At 43.2% G+C, this 23,448-nt stretch overlaps 1 protein-coding gene and 1 long non-coding RNA gene across 2 annotated transcripts in view; one reads left to right on the plus strand and one right to left on the minus strand.

The window, feature by feature from the left end:
* The window catches only part of GNAS (GNAS complex locus), a 166,487-nt gene that overhangs the window by 89,968 nt on the left and 53,071 nt on the right, over window positions 1-23,448 (minus strand). Inside the window, exon 2 of the mRNA XM_083446636.1 lies at window positions 3,448-3,521. Coding sequence (XP_083302762.1) covers window positions 3,448-3,521 — 74 coding nt within the window. The remainder of the gene's footprint in view (window positions 1-3,447; window positions 3,522-23,448) is intronic.
* On the plus strand, window positions 7,673-16,122 carry LOC310680768. Its single transcript, XR_014512925.1, has 3 exons — window positions 7,673-9,698; window positions 10,612-10,676; window positions 14,009-16,122. It is a non-coding gene; the product is annotated as an uncharacterized lncRNA (long non-coding RNA).

Below are 23,448 nucleotides of genomic sequence, written 5' to 3' on the forward strand. Positions count from 1 at the left end.
GATCAAGAGCCATGGATTCTCCAATGACAAGGGGAAGGAATCTGGATCCTAAACTAAGAGACCACAGTAATTTCCATTGTCTTCATGATCCATCATCAAACATGGCATCCTCTTAACAACGTTGTTCCATGTACCGGATCTGAACAAGAACGTTGTGAGGCATATTCTCAGATTTCACTCCCCAGCTTTATTATCCCATTCCTCTCAAGTTGCACCAAAAGCCCAAACTGTTCACTAACATACGCTAACTGTGATTTCTACTAAGAGGAAACCAATTCTGAAGAGCTTCTTGCCCAACATTTTAAGGGTCCAAAAGTCAAGTTATATGACATATGGCTTCCTACTACCATTCCATCAACCTCTCACTCTATCATGTACACATACATCCAGGCACCGCATCACATATGGCTAAGTACAGAAACAGTAGTACATTTTTGGTGGGCTAACTTGCAATTAGCACTAATTGGCTAGATTTTGGAGCAGCTTGTTAAGGTCCAAGAACCAGCTGTAACTGAAACACTACAAATAATACATTGAACTAACATATGTACACTAAATCTATACTACATTAAAATCCTATTATCCAAGTGATAATAGGAAAGTATTGAGGACTGCGCAACTTTTCTGAACATGCGAGAGCGCCGCTTACTCGTCCATACTGACATACTTCTAAATGAGTTTCAGTTAAGCAATATTTTATTGTTAATTTATTATTTATTTTATTTTATTTTGTTTTCTACCCATCCTTTTACAGCAAGCCTTCAAAAGATGGCATACAACAGAAATTCAATTCCCGCCATCTCCAGTTAGGGTTTGTTTAGAGCAGGCTTGTCCAACTTCCAAGAGACTGCGATCTACCTGTTGGCCATCCCTGGTTTAGAGCAACATGAATGAAGAGGAACAAGCCGCAGTATGCCTCAGGTTCTCCTTTCTACTTAACCAAAGTTTGTTGTGTGGTCTGAACTGGCAAACTGCGGTTAACATAAAATTGAAATCACGGTTACTGAAGATGGCTTGTAAAAACTAACCATGGTTAAGCTCAACCACAGTTCCAGGTCCAGATAACATGGTCAGCACTGGCAAATCGTTTTACATTTTGTCTGTTATAATATAGCAGTAGAAAATAATCAAAAGCTGACGTAAAAGTATGTGAACTAGTTCTCCTGGATGAATGGGAGAAGTGAGGAAAACCAAAGATCACTATAACTCACTCCTACTCATTCACGCTGTCCTAACCAATGTTTACCAAGACATACAGATGCTGTAGAGTGAGGGGCAGATGGGGTTCGTCAACCTGGGATGGTAGCTCATCTAGAAGGAAAACTCTGATCTTAAACCTCCACTACCTTATGGGACATCTTTGGGAGAAGAAAAGGCTAAGGAGTAAAGCCTTAATGAATCTGAAATGGAGTCCCTAAGGCAGTTGGATGGTGCCTTGTACACCTCCTTCCAGCAGCTCCTGTTGCCAAAAGTATTGCTCTGCTTTCCTTTGGACAACATCAGGAAAGCCGAGAGAAGGGTCTTGTCGCCTGGGCAGCCCAGGACCTCTATACACACTGCCCAGACTTACGCCCCAGGGAGTTCACTTCAGTGACTTCACCCCCAGAGGCGCACTCCACTGTCTCTTGAGACAGATGGATGCCAATACATATGCTAGGACTTCAGGCTGCCTTTGCTGAATTCTCAAACAAAATTATTTCTGAAATAGAAATAAATGTTCTAAACCTCCTTATTATAAAACAAATCAGATTATTGAAGGCAACTAAGTATGAACCCAAAGCAGAAGAGCTACATATCAAAATCTTGTGACTGAAGAAGTCTTTCCACATTGGTGTGTAGGTAGTACATTTTTCTTCTGAACTAACAGGTGGATCCAGGTCCAATATTTTTCACAAGGCTACCCCAATGAATCTGTTATAAATTACACAATAGTTACTACTGTTTTTCTACTAGCCACTAACTGGGGGGATGTGAAGCTACAGCACTGAATACTTGTAGCACTAGTGAAAAAGATGAATTCCAGGATGGGGTTGATAAGAAAAGAGAATGAAAATAAGACTGTGACTGTGCTAAAGCCTTTATTAGCCTATAAATCTACAGTGATTTGGAATATTATGTTCCATTCTGATCACTCATTCTTCTAGAAGGAAATAGCAGTCAGAAAAGATGCAGTGCAAGGCAATCTGGAGCACCTTCCTGGCAACAAAAAAGTAAGAGCATTTGGGGCATTCAACTTTAGAAAAGAAAAACACTGGGGGTAGGGAGAATATGATAAACAATTGTATTGACATTTATTTTCTCTCTCCCTCTTCCCTAACTAGGAGTGACCAAAACAAACTGGGCATTGATTCAGGGTAGACAGAAGTACTGTATTTTTTGCACCATAACACTCACTTCTTTCCTCCTAGAAAGTAAGGGGAAATGTCGGTACTTCTTCACAAACACACATTATATTTATGGAATTGCTGCCACAATATAGATGAGAGGTTGCCAATTAGCTTAACTTGCTTTAAAAGGGAATTAGACAAATTCACATGCAAATATCTCAATGATGATTAGCTAAAAAAAACCACCTTGTTCAGAAGCTGAGTACTGGGGAAGGGGGTAGAGAAAGCAAGGAACTACCATGGCAGTCCAAAACTGTTTTTCAATTGTCTGCACCACTTCAGTTTCAAGTCTATTTTGCTATGCAGTACCTTTTGTCCCAGATGGGAGCAGATATTTGGGTCCTGCCCAGATACTACCCCAAAAAGTGACTTGGGGTATTATTGTGGAATACTGTAATGATAGTAGAATTCTGAAAAAAGATAGTAAGCCTTGAAATTCCAATTAAGAAATATGTACTTAAGACTGGGTCATACATCTTTCTCTACAAACAATGCCAAACCAGGATATTAACTAAAGAATTCTTAAGTTGAATAGATTTTGCTTGACAGGGAACAATATAGTCAATGCTTGGCCCATCCAAAGTGACAATGAAACAGAGAGAGAACCAAAAGCTTCTTATTTTATCTCAAATCTGGAAACCAAAACAGCAATCATAAAAGTCTGTCAGTGGCCTTAAACATAAAACCAGTATGTAATCAATTTCCTGAAGCAACCCTTAATACTTCTTCATAAAGTGCATTCAGTTTACTTTGAAAGAAAACACTGAGCCTACTACAGAAGAAGTTAGATGTCAGCCATATTGTGAGAGAAACTGCAGCAAAACTTCGCCTTCATAAAGCCTGACAAATGAAACCTTGATGCAATCAGTTAAGAAGCAGGCTCCCTCGCATATTTGAAAAGTTCAATCACGATAGTCTCAAACTAAACACTACCCTTTCCCCCTAAAAAGACAATAAATCCTCAAGGAGCCACATTCAATTACACCAGAACTCACAAATATACTTATAATCAATCATGCACATAACTTCAAATAATGTGGTAGGAATATAGATGCACTTACTCTGCATTAAATCCATTCACATGCAAGATCCGCATTTGTTTGACAATTGTGCTTTTACCAGATTCACCAGCACCTAAAAACAAAAAAAAGTAAATCAATTTCAGAAGGAAGTAGAATAAATTCTGGGGCACATGAGTCGCTTCAAGAGGCAAAATCCATGAACCTAGGTTACTCACCGCAAGACTGAAAACTGAAAGGAAAAAAAGCAGTAATTGCCACTGGAAACTGTAGCTGCAGCTAAAAATAAATGTCCAGCTGAAGTCATGTGTCGGAGCTGAAGCATGAAATATTTCACTATCCATTTTTCCCCCAGTTGTCTGCATCAAACAAGCAGAATGGGGAAACTAAGGCAGGGGCAAGTTTAGTATTCTGAAGGGAAACGGGAGTTGCCTCAAACACCGACTACTTCAAAGTGGGGGGGGGGGGGGGAGATAAAGGAGCAAAGCCAATTGTGTCTGTAAGAACCCTGATGTCTTTAATCACACCACCAGCCAGTTCAACACACTGAAACAGAGAACATGGTGCCATTTGAGAAAGGAGAACCCCTGTCACCATTCTGCTACAGCGATGCCTAAGAGCCCCCCCCCCCTGCTCCCCACCTCTCATCTGCATCCTGGAAGCAGCTTCCCATCACCTCCACATGCTCTACACCCCACGCACATGCCCACCAAGCTGCACATCAAGTCTGCATTTTGAAAATACCATCTTGTTCACTCCCATGAGAAGACGTCCTTCATTCTGCACCCTACAACTAACCCTTCTCTTTTCTCCCACTCCACACACAAGAAAGCCCCTTTTCTCCCCCTCCAGTCGGCATGTTGCACCCACTCAGTCTGCACAGTGAAGGGCTTGAACCATGAAATCTGACTGAGATATTCAGGCACTCCAGTCACTAGCTTTCAATATTTCTAGATAAAAGCTGGCGTTTTCTCTTCCCGCTTTGCAGGAAATCAAGTCCTGCCATGGTGATGCAGACACACAGATGCTCTAGCATCTTTGGGTAGTCTATTTCCATATACAGCTCTCACAATCCCCAGAAAAAAGATAAATTTAGGAGACCTAAGCAAGGCAGGGATCATGAAGGCATTATTTGTGTTTCTTCAATGCCAGGCTTTCCCCGGTACTCAATGACAGCACAAGCCTCCATTTTGAGTCTCGTACACAAAACTAAATTTTAGCAGCTATATATCAAAGTATATTTTTCTGGGGAAGTCTATCCTATCTCCCTTCTCTTTCATGATTTCAAATTCCACAGCAACCTAACTCCTTCCTTCACTCCAACACACTATTAAAACTACTTAACCTCTGAACATTTTAATGCCAGACATGAAATCTTCACTCCCACCCCATTCTTTATAAATATTGGTGGAAAACAGGTTCAGAAAGATTTCACCAGGACAGATAAATAACTGCACAGAGCACTCACCAGTCACAGAGCTGTAATAGGTCAAAAATAAACAAAAATCTATTATACCAAGTATAAAGAGAGCTCATCAAAAGTGAGGGTGTTTTCCCCGACCTTCCACCATGAAGATGCAGGGGACAGCTAAAACTATCAACCCCGCAAGACTTAAGCAAATACCAATTTAAATTCCTACCCTATTCCTGAAATTCCAAGCAGCTATCTATAACTACTGTATTTTCTCTCATACTGTGTTTTTCATTTTTAAAAAAGCACCAAACAGTTATCACTGATATGTCAGTCAAATGCATACATGATTTGAGAAACCACACTAAGGACTTCTAAAAGTCCTATGAACAAGCTTTTAAGATGAAATGTGTTTTTTCCATTGCATTATTCTTAACATGTTCACCACATAACACATTATTACTAGTACTGTGCACTTGTGCTTTCATTTCTGGATTTTATAGTACTTACACTACTACACCACAGATTTCTTGTCATTCTCTGTATGACTTAAGGACTGCATGTAACTACAGTTTTTAAGCCACCACATCTGGGCAAATCAAATTTAAGACACATAAGGAACCCATGTTTTAATTATGAAGAGCCAAGCTATTTTCTAACTACTCGAAGCTTAAACACATGCATATAAATGTCTATAAGCTTCTGTTCTGGATATTTAAGCTGCAAAACTGATTTCCACAACAGTTTTAAATACAAGTTACATGGGATTGAGCACAACTGATTTAAAGAGATTTACTTCCAACTATGCATTTTTAAGATCGCACACATGCATTGGGCAAACATTAAATCAGGTATTTTCCTCAAATTTATGTGCCAGAAGGGACCTGGATAATCACTTCAATGCAGAAAATATTGCTATAATTATTCAACTTGTATTTTAGACCTCTCCCTTTCTTAAAATCAATGACTTAAAGGCTCTCTTCACTCAACAGCTCACTGAGTCCCATGTTCACTATTCCAATCACCAACACCACCTAAAAATATGGATAATAGCAAACTAGGTTCTCCTCTAAAAAATTATAGGCCATTCAAAAGCAATACTCCAGTACCATTAGATACTACAATGTCACACAAACTGCGTGTCTGAAAATAGAATATTCATTTTGTGTTAGTTTGAGGTCTTTGGGAAGTGTTTTAAACCAAGTGTGTATCTGCTGGAAAAAACACACCAAACAAATAGGCCAGCATTTGGTATTAATCTATATGGAGCCAAAAACACTCATTCTCCAGTCGTATTTCCCCAATGTTAATGATAACAAGAAATGTGACAATGGGAAGGACGCAAGTCCATCACAGTATTAAAAATAAACCTTTCCTTCCGCTTCCTTCAAAAGCCTCCGTTTCCGAGTCCACATTAAGCCCCCTTTCCTTCCAAGTCCCCAGAAAAGCACCTTAGCCCACCACCACCCCATTTATCCAGAATACACCCCACCTCCAACTCAACAGAATACTGCAAAGCCCCACTCACCTCCACACACTTCCTGTAAGGGTTTCTGCATGTATAGCGTTCCCAAACGGGGAAAAGGATGAGGCTGGATTCTTTTCATACTCCCTGTCCCCCATTCGCTACTATAATCCACTTCAGTCCCCCCACCAAGGGCCCACACGCAGCGACTGCGACCACCTTAACTGAAGTGCTGAGCATCCTGTGGCCTGCAGCCCCCACCCCCCCAAAAAACCCTCTACCTGTACAGGCCCCGACATTACATTCTTTGAAAGTGACATTCCACTTAAAACATCACTGACAGCCGCCTCAACCAGTAACAGTTTGAAAAGACCAGGGTGTCTTTTCAACAGTGGTTTGTGGCCTCTTCTCCATGCAGCAGTTACCTATGAAGTACAGGGTGGGGGGAGCAGAAACAGGAGGTGGTGAGCCATGTTTGGGGGGCAAGAGTCTAAAAAGGCAGATGTATGTTAACTATCTGTCACAATAATAATAATAAGGTAAATCCTAGGAGTAGGGTGAGCTACCAGTTACAACTTATCCACTTTGGGGGGACCCAAGCAGTGGGGGGAGAGGGAGGTTTAGAGGAAAAGGGCCAAGCAGCGTTGTCATCCACCCCAAGGGGTTTCCTTCCTCACCATGGAACACACCCGTGTCCATGAAACGTATGAAAAGGACGTGTTGGGAGTAGAAAGGATCCGGACCCTTTCGAGTGCCTAGCTGGCTCCCCTCCCCCGAGCTGTCACCCCCCCTGCCAAAAACAAAAACACCCCTCCCCGCTGAAAACACACACACACCCCAGAAGCGTGGCTGCAGTACGAGCAGCCAGCGGCTGAGGGCCCGAGGCCTACTTTCTCCCAGGCCCCTTTTCCCTCCCCGCCAACCCCTGGAGACCCGCTTCCTTTTCCCTTCCTGCCAAGCCGGGGGAGCTTCCCCGAGAAGCCCGCGGGGAAGGCAGGCGAGCGAGCGAGCAGGCGGCCTGGCAGGCAGGGCCCCACCTCTCCCTCCTGCTGCCCAGTCACTGCTGGGCCCCGTTATTGCCACCCGTTACCCAGGGAGACCCGGGCCTCGAGAAAGACGTCCGCGCTTCCTTTCCGCTCTCTCCCGCGCCCCCGTGTATGCGGGGGGAGGGGGGGTCGCGCGCTTGGCCTCCTCAACCCCCCCCCCAAAGAGAGACGCCCTCCTCCCCGCTGCCCCCGGCCGCCCTTACCCAGCAAGAGGAGCCGGTGCGTGGCCCTATAGACCTGCTTGTCCTTCTGCAGCTGCTTCTCGATTTTCTTGTTGGCCTCCCGCTGCGCCTTCTCCTCGTTGCGCTGGTCCTCAGTCTTGCTGTTCCCTAAGCAGCCCATCTTGGGGGGGGGGGGCGGAATGGAAAGGGGGGGAAGGGAAGGGGGGGTGGGGAGGAAAGGCCGGGGGTTGGGGGGCGCAAAGGAGGGGGCACCCGCAGCCGAGAGACAGAGAGAGAGGAAAAGGGAGTGGGGCAGGAAGCAACCGGGTCTCGCTGGAGAGAAGGCGGCTGTGTGTATCTCGGGGGGGGGGGGAGCCTCTCTCCTTCCCCCCCTTTTTTATTCTTTTACTCGCAGCTGCCGCTGTCTAAAGACATGGAGGGAGCGGAGTGCGGAGCCTACTACGGGGTTGGGGGGGGGGGAGAGGAGGGGAGGGGAGGGGTTGGGGGGGAGAGAGCGATGACTTTGCTACTGCTCAAGCCGGGCCTCCAACCTCTTTTCTCCCCCACACCTCGACCAGATCCTCTCGCAATGCAGATCCGGAGAAAAAGGAAAAGGGGGGGGGGTAGGAATAGAAGAAGACGGGGGTGTAGGGAACGGAGGGAGATTGGCAGTCACGAAAAAAGAAAAAAAGGGGGGGAGAACCACACTGGCGCGGGGGGGGGGGAGAGAGAAATTCTCCGCAGGATCACGGGTTAAAAAAGCTGCCTCCTTCTTCCTCCTTCTCCCCCCCCCTTTTCCAACCCCTGCAGCAGTAAAATAATAATAATTGGGTCTTTAAAAAAATATTTCCAGCTTCCACGCCACCTCCAATGGTGGGGGAGGGCGAAATGAGAATATTAAGAGACGTCTCTGTTTCTATATATATATTATATATATAATCCTCCAGGTCCAAGGCGGCGGCGGCAGAGCAGCTTCCAAGCAGAGAAACCTCCCCAAATCCCGGGCACGGAGAAAATCTAGAATTGTCTCTCTTCCTCACTCCTCTTTTTTCTTCTTCTTCTTTCCCCTCCCCTCCCGTCCCTTCCTCTCCCTTTGCTTCTTTTTCTTCTTCTTTTTTCTTCTTCTTCTTTCGCCTTCCTCGCTCGCTCTTCCTGCCTTCTCCTTTTGCAACGCGCGCGCGCGCGCCGCCTCCCTCTCCAAAAAAGGGCGCAGCGCCCGAAGGGGGTCAAAGCCAACCCTTCGGCTGCTGGCTGGCCAAACGAGTCCCCGCTTTCCTTTCCTGGGTTGGGTTGCGGGGAGAGAGAGGGAAATAGTATCTCTCTCCCCTCCTTTCCCCCTCGATATTCCGCGGCGGCCGCTGTTGTCGCTTCTTCCTCCGCCTTAATGGTGGTTGCCGAGATCCGAGGCCCTCTTCGTTTCTTCCCTCCCTCTCTCGCTTTCGCTGCTCTCTCTCTCTCTCCCTCCCCGCTTTTCACGTTCGGTTTCCAGACTGCCGAATCCCCTTTGGCTTCCCCTTGCAAACGTGGGGAGCAAAGGGAAGGGAGGAGAAACGAGAGGGGGGGGGAGCAAGTGGGATCTCCTCCCCAGTAAACGAAAATAACTCTCCTGATGAGGAGCTTTTATTTACTTCCTTCCCTCCTCCTCTCTTTTTATTGCCTCCCCCATTTTATCTCCCCTCCCCTCTCCCCTTGCATTTTTTATTATTATTATTAGGATTGCGATTGTTGTTGTTGTTATTTTACTGTTGCATTCGACAGAGGAAGGGAAAGGCGAGAGAGGCAGAGACGGGGTGGGGCAAGGCGAACTCACACGGAACCATGGGAACTCAACCATTCACATGATCCCCAAACGTCAGGAGTTAACTGACTTGGAGGCGCCCTCTTCAAACACCCACCGGGAGAGAGGGACGCGCAGATCCGCGGCCGCGGCTGCCCTCGTTGCAACGCCGACTCCTTCCTTTCTTGACACGCCCAGGGGTTGCGCGCTGTGTGAGTGCGCGCGTGTGTTTTAAATTTAGCTTCCCGCTGGGCGGGGGGAGTTCCTTCTGGCTCTTTTTTTTTTTTTGCGGAGGGAACCTCAGTTTCCTTTTTGTTCACCAACGCCCCCTCTCTCTGCGGAACTGGGATCCTGAGCACGACGCGGATTTTGTACAAAATAGGATTAAACAACGGCCCCCCAAAAGGCTTCGGGGGTAGGCGAAAGCACCCGGTGAAATGGCACATCTTTAACTTTTGAAAATGCGTAACCAAAAATGCTTTCCAATTTAAAATGCGGCTGCGGGGGGGGGGGGCGTGTTGATCAAATGCTGCGAGCCCTTGAGCCACGGTGGGGTTCCTGGGCAATTAAAGCAAATTAATAGCTGTAATTAAAAGGGAGAGGAAGTCCTTGCTGGTCATGCATAGGGATCATGGGTCAGATTGGCTGAAGAGAAGCGGGGCGGTGAAGTAGCAGCAGTAGCACCTGTAGGCAGCATGAGGAAGAAGAAACGAGGGGCCAAGGGAGGGAGAAATGAGGCAAGACACGTGTCAGGCACTGGGCGCAGTTTCGGGGAAGGAAAATTGCTTCTGCCACATGCACGAGATTTCTGCCCCTGGATTTTCCGTGCTGATTACGCTCGCATTGCATTTTGACGTGCCACATGGAAGATGCAGGGCAGAGTGTTTTAACTCCTGCTATTCTCATCCTATTTTTAACCTCTGGTCGTTAGCTGCTTTGAGCTAATATTTATAATTTGCAACGCTTTATGTTACTGTTTTATTGCAACGTTTTGCATTGTTTTTGACTGCTGCTGGTGTGACATTTTCTTCCTTTCAGTTGTAATTTGAACAAAAAATTAATAGGCTGTGGAGCTGCCTCAGCAAGGCTAGCAGGGACAAGCCGTCTACAAATGGTGAAATGAATATGTCTGCAGTACTGTCCAGGTTATCTACTGGCCTGTGAATCCCTTTGATGAGCAAGAAAACTCATTCCACTGCCACCGTTGTGATCTAATGTTCAATAGAAGGCTAGCAGGGTAGCCTAAACTGACTAGTTGCAAGGCAAGGTGTCATGAAGGCTTGATTTAATGCCAGGGACTTATACAGTATGTTTAATGCAACCAGGTCCTCTTTCTTATAGTCAGAACTCGGTACTGAATGTCTAACGATATGAGCCTATTTTTCAAACTAAGGCTACAAACTAAGGTGAGTAACTTTTCTAACTGCATTTTAATTCCCAGCTTTTGCTTGAAACCTATTTTTGAGTTATTGCAAAAGTGTGTTTTGCATCTTTCCTATCCAGTTCCCAAATAATAAGTAGATGGAGGTAGCATATATGATCTTCAAACGTGATGGCTAAGAGTGTGAGCCATAAACAGAGAGTTCGCAACTTCCCAGCCCCTCCTCAGCTGTGAAATCATTAGGTGGTATTCAGTTGGCACCCGGTTTGTCAAATAGAGCTTCTGATCTGCAATGTGAAAATAGTAATACTGGCTTACCTTGGAGGGTTTTATTTATATTTATTTAAAGGTTTCTGTTCTATCTTTCAACCCCATACAGGCCCTGAACCTGGCAAAACAATCCTAAAACATAAGGAAGGCACCTAAAACCAGACCCATAACTACAACTTTTTGTTACCTGGGTCATCTCGTAAAAAATGCCTCAGGGAAAGAGACTTTTGGACAACAAATACATTGTTTTTAAGGCAGGCGTTGCTGATGGCAGTGCCAGTATGTCCACCAGTAACTTCTATGGTACCTGTGAAAGGCCTCTAAATACCTCCTCAAAACTCCACAATGTGTGAGAAACGGTGTGTTCTTCTTGATCGGTGCCAGATGACACTGGTTTGGCCTACGCAGCCCCACAACGGCCATTTTGTGGCCGTGATAAATAATCATGTATCACTCATCACACACATAAACACACACACACCGCTCTTCATTATATATATGCTCTCCCTTCACACACATATAGCATGGGTAGGCAAACCAAGGCCTGGGGGCCGGATCCAGCCCAATCGCCTCCTAAATCTGGCCCGTGGACGGTCCGGGAATCAGCGTGTTTTTACATAAGTAGAATGCATGCTTTTATTTAAAATGCATCTCTGGGTTATTTGTGGGGCCTGCCTGGTGTTTTTACATGAGTAGAATGTGTGGTTTTATTTAAAATGCATCTCTGGTTTATTTGTGGGGCATAGGAATTTGTTCCCCCCCCCAAAAAAAAATAGTCCAGCCCCCCCCCAAGGTCTGAGGGGCAGTGGACCGGCCTCCTGCTGAAAAAGTTTGCTGACCCCTGCATATAGTTTGCAGCAAGCAAAAAACCCCAAAACAGTCTTTCGGCTTAGAGAACCAGAGAAATTAAAACCCTCCTTTGTAGGGTAACAATATCATCATGACCTGCTTTTCCACTGGATAATGCAAACACCGGGAATCTTACGTGTGCAAAGGAAGGGGATTAGTTTTGTTCAAGTTTTATATTGCCCTTTGTCTACTTTCGAAAACGAAAACAACCCAAGTCCTTGTGGATAAGATTCTGGCCAGTCTTGCAGATATGGAGGGAATGGAGAGTTGCCAGCTCATACCACTTTAGAAAGGAAGGAAAATTGCCCGCCACCTTGGGGCTATTTTTAATTCTTGGCCAGCAGACCTTTCCAGAGGTCTTTTTGCTTTTTTTTTTAAAAAAAGACATTAAAAAAGACGTTTAACTACTTTTTAAAAAAGTTAAATTAGTATTTTCTGACCCTTAATGCAGCACTAGCCTGCCCAAGTCTGATTGGATTAAAAATAATTTGTATTTAGGGGAGAGGGATATTACTAGTTCTTTTTTTTAAGGAAAGAAACAGAACAGAAACCAAGATCAACCTAGGTTGACCGTGCCTGACATTTTTACTATATGCGGTAGGGCAACTAAACGTTGAACTATTTCAGTTAATTGAGGTCAGAAGGTAGAGTGTTTCATTGATTGGCCTAAGTCACCTGGTCTCAGCCATGTGCCTCAGGCATCAGGTTTTGGACCCGCAAACATAAACGGAATAACATTTATAACAAATATGCTGCAGCAGTTTTTCTCCGCTGGCCCTCACCGTTGAGCCAGGAGGTCACTTTCACTGCCACATCTTCCAAGTGTCTCCTCACTTGGCTAACCTGCTTCCCAACTCTACAATTCTGTGCTAAGATGACTCTCAATGTGAACACTGGTGATCGGTAGGGGTGTTGATGTGCTACACATAACTTCCTTGCTTAAGCTCTGGAGCAGCTGACACAAAACCTCAAAATGGCTGACCTTCACCCCTATCCCTATGATCCTTAATGACTATCGCAGGACAAAGGGTAAATTCAGTGTACGCACAGTTTACACACTAATCTTGCCATTCATTATATATCGCAAAAGTGAAGTCGAAGCCAGCCTGTTATGGCCCTCACTCAGTGAGGTACAAATAAGGCATAAATGCAAAGCAAAGAACTTGGAAAGTTTACAGGAATAGAGTTTTGCCCCGTTAAACAAATAATAATAATAATAATAATAATAATAATAATAATAATAATAATAAAAAAAAAATACAGAAATGGAAAGTAGGGGTGGGGAGTTGCAGTCTTTGAAATTTTCTTAGTTACTAGCCATAAGAAGTCTGGCTTCACTTTTTAAAATGAGCTGTATTTTCTCACTGGTCAAACTGTTGATGTTCTAGGCGGTTCATGAACATTCTCAGGAAATAAAAGAGTCTGCACAGGGGATGTAGGGACAAGCCCCCCCCCCCCCCGCTTTATGGAATTTATCACACCTACTGAAGTTAAGGCGATGCTTAATCAGAATGGTTTTTCCACTATGCCCATGCATCTGTTCCACCACTGCCATAGCACCACCTCCGAGGAACAGAAGGCAAAGTGGTAGTTTCCTGAGCTGTAACTTGCTTTTTTTTTTTAATTTCCTGCCAACGTTGCCACAGCGATGGCAGCAACACCCTCACCAGAGGCATACATCTCTCACGTTTGTCAATTACAATATTTAGACACTTCCTGTTACCTGGGCACCGAAGGTGGTGTACGATAATATATAAAAAACAAAACAAAATGCAATCAAATAAACAATCAGATGGAGAATAAAAAAATAACCTTGAAATTCTGGAACAGCTCACCCATCAGCAGCCAGCAAAAGCCATAGTCAATAAATAAGTTTTCCACATGTGCTGGAATTGTACCACTGTTGGTCGGCGTGTGTCTTATTTCTCAGGAGAGACCATTCCAGAGAGTGGGTGCCACTGCAGAGAAGGCTCTCTTACTGTATCTGTGCAGTAAACTGCATACTTATCGATACCATTGATGCAATCCCTGTTTTCATATCACTCAGTTCATTTATTCAAAATATTTCTGTCTTGCCTTTGCCGAATCCCTGTTCTGCCCCAACTCAGCAATGTGTTTGTCATATTGCCCCCTAGTTTCCGCATTTAGAACTGTTTTTAAATTTCTTGTTGTAGATGCTGAGCATCATGCATAGACTTACTGTTCCTATATACCGTAGTACAGTATATTTAATCCTCTCTAGACTATTTTGCAGAAGGAAGAAAAGCCACCCATTTGGGCCATCTTCTCTGGAGTTGCCATCAGGATTGCCTGGCCTTGCATTTTATTTTTACCTCACCCATGCCCATCTCTTTTATCTTAGTCAAGATTCAACAATCCATAAACCCTTCTCTCACTAAGCATTTGATTGCTTGTATTTATAAGCTGCTTGCTGTTCGACTTTAGTAAACTTATTACAGATGAATTTTCATGAAAAGGTGGGTCGTGTGAGAATTTAGTTGACTGGATAGACAACTTAGAAGAAGGCGGGACGTAGCTCATTGGGACAGCATCTGTCCTCTATCCAGAAGGTCAGATTCAACCCCATGCATCTCCAGACAAGATTGGGACAGACCCCTGCCTGACACCCTAGAACGCTGTTGCCAGCCAGTGTAGAAAATGGACCATTGGTTTGACTCGGTAGAGAGCAGCTTTCAATGTGTTGGTCTTCAGCTGGTGGCCAGATCTAAGGTGGGTCAATAACAGCAGCACTACCACCAAACAAGTATATAGTAAAAATAAATAAATTAAAATGATTCACTAACATGCAAATTGGGGCTAATGATGGGCCCAAGGTATGAAAATATTGAAGACTTGTGGCCTAATGTATTGAGGCCTGAACAACTTATGGTAGCACAGCCAAGACATGATCAACACACTTAAAAAAACGTCTAGATCCAAAACACCCAGCTTCTTCCCATTTCTTCTCAACAGTACCAGAAAAATTGTGGATTCATATATGGGCAGAAACATAAAAAAGAATAATCTATTATGGTATCAGCAATTACCACCTGATAAGTCGCCATATGTCCTCTTTTTCTAGGACACGTCCTCTCATGGTTATGTAAAATGGGAGTCGTCATAGCGATCCTTAGTTAAAAGTAGAAGTCTGCAAATGTGTCCTCTTTTTTGCTCTTCAAAATATGGCAGCCCTACACAGACTGTTAGGTGACATTATTGGAACACACCAATGGAGTAGTTTTGTCATCCAGCTTTACGATGGGGCAATCTCAAAAGCTCACTAAGATTTAAATTCAGACAAGTAGCTTGAACACAATTTCCTCTAATGTAGACAAAGCTTAGACAGTATTATGTGCTTTGTGGAAAAGGAAACTTGGCAAAACAGATATCATAATATATACTGACAACTGAGTCATTGTTAGGAAAGTGATTGCCTTTGCATGTGATGGCATTGAATTCCATGCCAGATTTGAATTAACCTTGTGTTGAAATTGTCGGGACAAGCTGTGCACCTGCCCCAGGTGCAGAATAAAAATTCTGAGTATTCCCGTAATCTTCTATGCTCGTTCCCCGAGGTTGCACAGCAGCCGGGCAGATGTATTAAAAACACTAACCTCTGTTACTACACTCCTCATTGGCTTTCCGCAGAACCAACGTCTGTACTGTTACATGGAAGGAAAATACATTTTCACTAGAGTCTCTCAAAGCTACATGATCACACATATTTAAACTAGCAGACCCCCCACTCCCAATTCCTCTTCAAAATGGCAGGGTCACTGGTAAATATTTGTTAACATTCAAAGCTTGCAATCCTAAATACACAAGGGAGAAAACCCTATTGGTCATGGTGGGATTTACTTTAAAGTAAACATGTCTAGACCTGCACTGTAAATCATGTTAATTAATAGTCAATACATGTTAACAGTTGCACAGAGAGCAAATATTTGGTAAGGGGAGCTAGATTTAGCAAGGTGCATATGGTTGCTTCTGGTTAATTTAATAGTTTTAACTGCGTGGGTAACACCTCTGTATCTGTGTATGCCATGATGATGATGATGCTAAATTCAGAAGGTCCAGATAGTATAGAATGCACTGGTTAGACTCCTAGTCAACAGCATGCAAGACCTCTAAAACATCTGCACTGGCTGCTCATATTCAACTGATCCATGTTTTGGGTTCTCTTATTGACATACAAAGCTCTGAACAACTTGGGTCCAGGACAGCCTAAGGACTGCCTTATATGCCAGCTTGGTCAATGAGATCCTTTGGAAAAGCACTCTTTATCTGCCTCCCATATTACAGACTGGCCTCAACTAGACATTGGCCGTTAGTGTGGCCAGTCCCATGCTACTTCCATTAAAGTTTCATAAGGCACCCTCATTGTTAACATGTCTCGAACATTTGGGGGGGGGGGTTATGCCTACTTGGTTTAATTCTTAAAAAGTGACCATCCAGTTATTTGAACGATCATTTTGTCTTGTTTTCAGGCTGTTTTGCTTTATTGTATTCATATTTACTGCTGTACAGCGCCTCAGTGTTTTATGATACAAGATGGCAGTACAGTACACTGTTACAAATAAATAAATAAATGATAAATGAATAAATAAATGAATAAATAAAACTTAGTACAGCGCTTGGAACGACGCCATGCTCTCTTACTTTCCCTCCTCAAAAACCACCTTTTCAGCAATACCTTTGTCATATTTCAGGGATGGAACACCTGAGTGCCTCCAGATGTTGTGTTAGACTCCAACTCCCATCAGCCTCAGCCAGCAGAGCCAGTCGCCAGGAATGATGGGAGTCGTAGTTCTTCAGGAAAGCAACAGGTTCTTTTAGTGTGTATGTTTGTGTGTACAGACCCATTTATTTCTGTTCCAGACCGGCTGCCAATCATTTCAATTGTGCAATCACATATTCTATAGTGAAATATTTCAGGGTGGTGGTTGTTTGAGTTTTTAGTCACCAATTGGAGGAGTTGTTTTGGTTGTTTTCTAATAAGAGCATCAACATCTCTTGGCCCCTCTCTGATCCCCGCCCCCTCCAAGAAAAGACATAAGGAAGTGGCTCCTCGTTGCGTGGGCGACCTGTCTTTTAGAAGCCAGGCCCTCCTATAGCCCAATAGTTAAGAGAGGCTGCACCCTGGCTCAGATCCCTGTCTGGACTATCTCATGTTTTTTATAACTTCTCCTGGCCTCTAACAGACAAATAATAAACGACTGCACTGCGATCGTTCCTAATGAAACTTTGCCACCATCGTGCTTTTAGCCTCCTATATAATAGCAGTTCCATACGCCTTTTTAACCTTATTGGCTCAAAGTCCGCTAATAAAGCTCAAAATTTTAACTTGTTTATTTAAAAAAAAACAAAAAACCAACACACTAACAGTAGAACTCGGATCTGCAAATTGATGAGCATTAGCTGGAGGAAAACAGTGCAGCTATTTTTACATCTGAAATGCCTTTTGTCAAAATAAAATAGGCAGGGGGAGTTAGACTGATGTATCCCAGATGAGGATCTGGCACTAGGTCTAGTGCTGGAGTTAGCAAAATTGATGCTAAAATGTTATTTTAGGAACAGTACTCCTTCATCTCTTTTAGGACAGTGTATGTATTTGCCAGAATCTGACAGAATACATTCTAGAGGGTAGTATATGGAGAATGCTGGCATTCACACGTGAATGCTAACAATCCAAGTTTAATTTCGCAAATGTTCAAAAACTCATAGATACACACCAGTGAAGCCTGACAGTCACTTAAATGACATTCCCATTCAGTTTCAATTTTTTTGGTCAACAGACCGTAAACATCAAATATAGAAAGGGGTTATCAAGACAGCCGCAGCAGAGGGAAAATGCCATACACATGCATGCAAATTGTACCTTTTAAAATAAGAGTGTAACAAAATCCACGAATATATCAGCAATAGTGAAAAATGTCAAAGATTTTGACTTTGAACTCATCTTCCCTTTAAATAATTGTGGCCCAGTTTTCATGCCAACAGCAAAGAGCTTGGCTATATTTTCTGTAATCTTAGGGTTGGAGGCTGTTGTTAAAATTGAAAGGTAGAATTCATCTGACTTCCCAAGTGTAGAGGAAGTGCAGGGGAGATAAATCATGATCTTATATCCTTATAAAAATTACAGCATGGGCGAACATGAGCTAATGTTTCAACTGAGTCGCTTTCACAAGGACAAACTCTCAAGTAGTAAACTGACCTTCTATAACAGCTGATGGGAAAGCATTGAACCTTGCTATTTAAAATACTCCCCTGTATCTAGGAATATTTAATGCTGATAATACATGGAGGGTCGATAGTCACTACTAGGTTGCGGATCGAGTCACACTGGTGACAAAACCCCTTTTGTCAGAGTCAATACATGTTGCAAGTTAAGATCTAATAGTCACTCTGAATGCAGCCAGTTGCTTTTCCTAAGCCAAATAGCAGACTATAGGGTAGTAAATAGTCAATGGAGTTGACTTGGTTATTAACAAAGAGCAATCCTAATTATCAAGCAAAGCCAGGGATGTTGTTGTTGTTGTTTAGTCGTGTCCGACTCTTCGTGACCCCATGGACCAGAGCCAGGAATAGATAGCCCAAATCTACTAAGGATAGATCACCATTTGCCTGGGACCACGCTGTTGGTTCCAAAGAACGAATGTCCACTTCAGTTTGTAAGACTACGTGGTGACAAAACGTATTTCTCAAAAAAGTGGTTTGCTCTGTGAACCCAGACTCATGGTTTGTCTCCTCCAAATAAATCATGTCCACTAAGCCAATAGCAAACCTCGGGTTAAAGCTTGTGGTTTGCTTAAAGGTAAAGGGACCCCTGACCATTAGGTCCAGTCGTGGCCGACTCTGGGGTTGTAGCGCTCATCTCTCTTTATTGGCCGAGGGAGCCGGCGTACAGCTTCCAGGTCATGTGGCCAGCATGACTAGGCCGCTTCTGGCGAAACCAGAGCAGTGCACGGAAATCCAGTTTACCTTCCCACCATAGCGGTACCTATTTAACTACTTGCACTTTGATGTGCTTTCAAACTGCTAGGTTGGCAGGAGCTGGGACCGAGCAACGGGAGCTCACTCTGTCACGGGGATTTGAACCGCCGACCTTCTGATCGGCAAGTCCTAGGCTCTGTGGTTGCAAGACAAACTCCAAGTCCTGGCTCAGATGTAACACTAAGCTAAACCATGACTTAACTCTGAGAAATGCAGGAGGAGGAGGACAGGGGGAAGAGCAGAGCAGCCACTGTTTTCCGAATGTGCACCAGCACCCTTGGTTTTTCATACTAACCTATAGTTTGCCTTAGGTTTGTGTGCAAACCAAGCCATTATCTGTCTTAGGTGAAATAGTTATAGCCGAAAGCAGGCTGCACACACATATAACTGCTTGCAAGTATTTCTCCCCGTAGAACAAGTGGTTAGCTCTGGGCTGGGGGAGGGGGAAGTTAGCTGAGTAGATTTAGAAGGGGATCTTAAGCTTTAAGAAGTTTACAAAACATATTAGTAATCTGCCACAGAAGTACTTTACCTAGTACAACCTTACACAGAAGGAAAAAAATGAAGGTGGTACATGGGACAGACCCAGTCAGTATCGATGACGTTTACTGAAATGAGTAGGGAAATTTAATGAATAATGACCCAAACTCATGTACTTCACAATATGGTCAATAAATAAGCCACTGGGATAAGGAGCAAACCTCGCCTTGCATACAGACCAAATCATAGAATCATAGAGTTGGAAGAGACCACAAGGGCCATCGAGTCCAACCCCCTGCCAAGCAGGAAAATCAAAGGCCTGGGTTTTAATGGGCTGCTGATTTGGGGGGAAAGAGCTTTCGCACAAACATGGTTCTAGAGAAGTGGCCACAGCCTTAGGAAAGCCATCCATCATTACAGAATTCAAAATGGATTGGAAAAAGTACAGCTGCCCATTGTCTCTAAACACACACACACACACACACACACACACACACACGTTTTTTGTCCCCCTTCCCCTCTGGCCTAACAGGTTTTGCAGGTTTCATCCGCTTTCTCGGTAAAAAAAGAGACATGTTGTAAATAATTCTTTTGTATATATTCCCTCACTTCCAAATTCCCAACCATTCATTTCCCCTGTTCTGAAACAAGCTGACCAAGTTTGCTCTTGCACACTTCCTGGGATTTATTTATTTTTGTTAAAAAAAGATGTTGTGCACACTGGTGAAGAACTACCTGTGTGCTTGCTCAGTTTGAAAAACAACAATGGAGAGTGCCTATGTAATAACCAAGGGATTGGGACATGCACACACCAAACAGATACACCCTATCAAGGACCTCTCACAAATGTGGAGAGAAAATGGTTTAGGAATCAAAGGAAGAAGACTTAAGCTGCTCATCTGTAGACACCCTTGCACCAATGTGTGCACAGAAAGAACAGACCTGAGCTACCTCTTGTGCGAGAGATAATCCCACCACCACCATATGGGCACAGCCTAGGTCTCTTGATCCATCCTGTTCGTTACTCTATTTTACTATACACTGAGAACGAAATTCGCTTTCCCCAATAACGGACAAACACACACACACACATCAAAAAAGCAAGGAACTAGAAATGGGTGGCAGAGGTGCTGTGATTTCTACCAACTTGAAAATCCCACGGTTTGTTATTTATTTACTTTAAGGAGCAGGCTGAAAATAGCCAGTGAAAATATATAAATTCCACAAAGACTTTATGAAAAAGCACAAAGCATGTTGTATGTGATTTACTTGGCAAGCAGCGCGCAAACACACACACACCAACGTTCCAGTCCGCTAACTAGTTAGATCTAACATCCTTTTAAATTTGCCCTTCAATATCAATATTATTTTTGTTTAATCTGTTGCCTATTCCAGTCCAAAGCTTATTATGAACTTTCAACCAACCCAATCCTGATGCATTAACATAAAAGCACATTCGGCCACTGCTGAGCTGGCTGGACAGGTCTGGACTTTCTAATCCCTTCATAACTTACTTCTCCTGACAATGCTTACCTTGTGCTTTAGCTGGACCATCTGTTTCCATTACTTCAGTCCACACAGATGCTTGTCTCCCAACTATGCCCTTCAACTCTCTGCATGTCGGAACTGATTCTGTGCAACTGACAAAAATTCAGACCACAGAGATCCACACATGTTAGCATGAGTTCTAATGCCAGCCAACTAGTGCAGACCCTCCAATTGTCCCTATTTTCCAGGGACAGTCCCGGATTTACAGAAGCCATCCCGGTTTCTGATTTGATCCCAGAATGTCCCTCTTTTCCTTAGGACGCCCTTATGTTGAAGGGTATGGAGTTATGTGACCCCCAAGCCAAGGAGATAAGTAACTATACAACCTATGGAAGGCACCTGAAGCCAGCCCTGTATAGGGACGTTTTTAAATGTTTAATTATGTTTTTATATATGCTGGAAGCCGACCAGAGTGACTGGGACAACCCAATCAGATGGGCGAGGTATAAATGTTGTTTTTGTTCTTATGGAATAAGATGTCTCCATATTCATCAGATAAATGTTGGAGCTATCTGTCTGCTAGTGTTACTCCTTTCTGTAGTCCAGTAACATGTCTGGGTGGTCACAACAAATGGAAATAATGCATTTGTTACTTTCTCCAATCGTCTGAGGTGGGTTGGAGAACTTTTGGGTTAGGGTTTAACATACAAATACTTTACTGGTACAGCTTTTAAGCAATGCTCATGAAAGGCCTATGTGAAACGATCCTGGGCTTGCAAAGATGAGGGGAAATTACTTGGGCTTTGGATACCCACACATTTTTCCAGGGATGATTATTAGACTGTTCAAATACTGAGGAGATCCCAAGGATTGGCCAAAACCAAATCATGCCATTAGTATCTGCTAATTAGGGATGTATTTCCTATAAAACTGCAAGCATAAGAAATGGAATGAAAATTGCATTTGTGTGATGATATTATACTTCCTGGTTACCTAGAGAATCTTTAAAAAATAGGAGAGACATAGGTAAGATGATACCACAAATGTAAGATGTAAGGAGAAGAGCCTGTGAGGCAAAATGGAGATTTCACGAGAGAGCAAATTTTACAGCATGGTCCAGAGGCCTGCAATTTGTTATATCCAAACTTAAATTGATAGCATTACACACACACACACACACACACACACACACACATATACTGTGGTTACTTTTTTATACACCTTATAATAAACTACACAGTAATGTAATGGCCAAACAATGACCTTTTGTTTTTATGCAAAGGGTTTTGTTTGTTTGTTTTTGTTTGCACGGGCCCATTTTAAGTGTTTGACAGTTGTCGCTCCAGCGCATGTCAGAAATGGGGTCCTCTTGAGAAATAAATCACAGGCAGTGTACCATTTGTGGGTGGGGGCTGGCTCCCCCTGTGTGGAAGATCAACAACTTTTAAATCCTCACAAAGTAATTTGAAGGAAAAGTAATGCTGTCAAATATTTGCCTATGCCTTGCCTCTGTTTCTAACCCCGCATTGTTATCGCAGAATTTTCCAGATATAACTCTCTCTTGAATAGCCCTTGCTGTATTCAAGATTCTCTTATCCAGCGTTCTGCCACACCTCTTACAAGCCAGCCTTCTCTGTAATCAATAGGTACAAGAGAAACAGGCACTTATATAATGCGCGAAGGGGTAGGAAAAACAACTTTGCAAAAACTGTTCTCTCCGGAGACTTTTTTCTTGCGTTGCAGCCATCTTCAGCTTCTCACAGAAATTTTAAGATTATTTGGATTTCTCTTCCTGTTGTCTTCTCTGATTACGATTTCTTTTGAGTTAATTAAGCACCAACAAAAAAAAGCACTTAAAAAAAAGAAAGAAAAAAGAATGTTCCTGCTTCTACAGAGAACACAAAACAAGCCAGCTCCAAGAGCTAAAAATAGACTGTTCCATTCGGAATGCAAACTATTCAGTCTTCAAAACTATTTATACAGTGCGAATTAATTGCAGATGGTCAATTCGTATAGCAAGGTCCCTGCAACCGATACAAAAATGCTACTACCTTCCGATTGGAAGCAGGTAAAAAATGAATTAGGTAGGGGGATGTAATAAGGGATAATATGTAGCTTGTTTTTAAGCCTTTGTGGGAGGAAAATGCAGTTTGCAAAATAACCATTTGCTTTGGCTCACTCTCAAAAGTTTTAAAAGATGTATGTTCTTTTTTTTTTTTTTACCCTGAGTTGCCGCTGAGTTCATAGAGAAAGCAGCGAGATATGCCGTATTTGGTGTAAATAATCCAGGCAGTTTAGATCATCTGGATAATTGTTTTTGAACTGAGCTTTCAAACAACTTTTAGAAATATTTGTTACCAGCTCCGCACGTTAATTTAGAAGTATTTTTAAAATGAGGGTTCCGTCTTTATATATAAATACTGATATTAAGCAAATCTGTTAAATGTCCCTTTGATCTAAATTGCACCCTTTCTGGTTAGTGTTCAGCTCAAACGAGCAATAAACCAGGAGATAACAAAATGCAGGATAATCACAGAAAGGAGGCAAGTTTTGTGAGGGTTGAGCCAGCCGGTAGACAACTTTCTGCAAGAGATCAGCTCCTCTGCAGGTTTCTAAGCGTCACTTTCAGCTTTGTAAGTGACTTTCAGTTGTCAAGTCATGGCAACACCTCACAAATGGGGCGGAAAAGAAGAAATATGGAAATCAGTAGGGGATTTCTTC

Source organism: Podarcis tiliguerta, assembly GCF_965153285.1.
Source record: "Podarcis tiliguerta genome assembly, chromosome: 6".
NCBI lineage: Eukaryota > Metazoa > Chordata > Lepidosauria > Squamata > Lacertidae > Podarcis > Podarcis tiliguerta.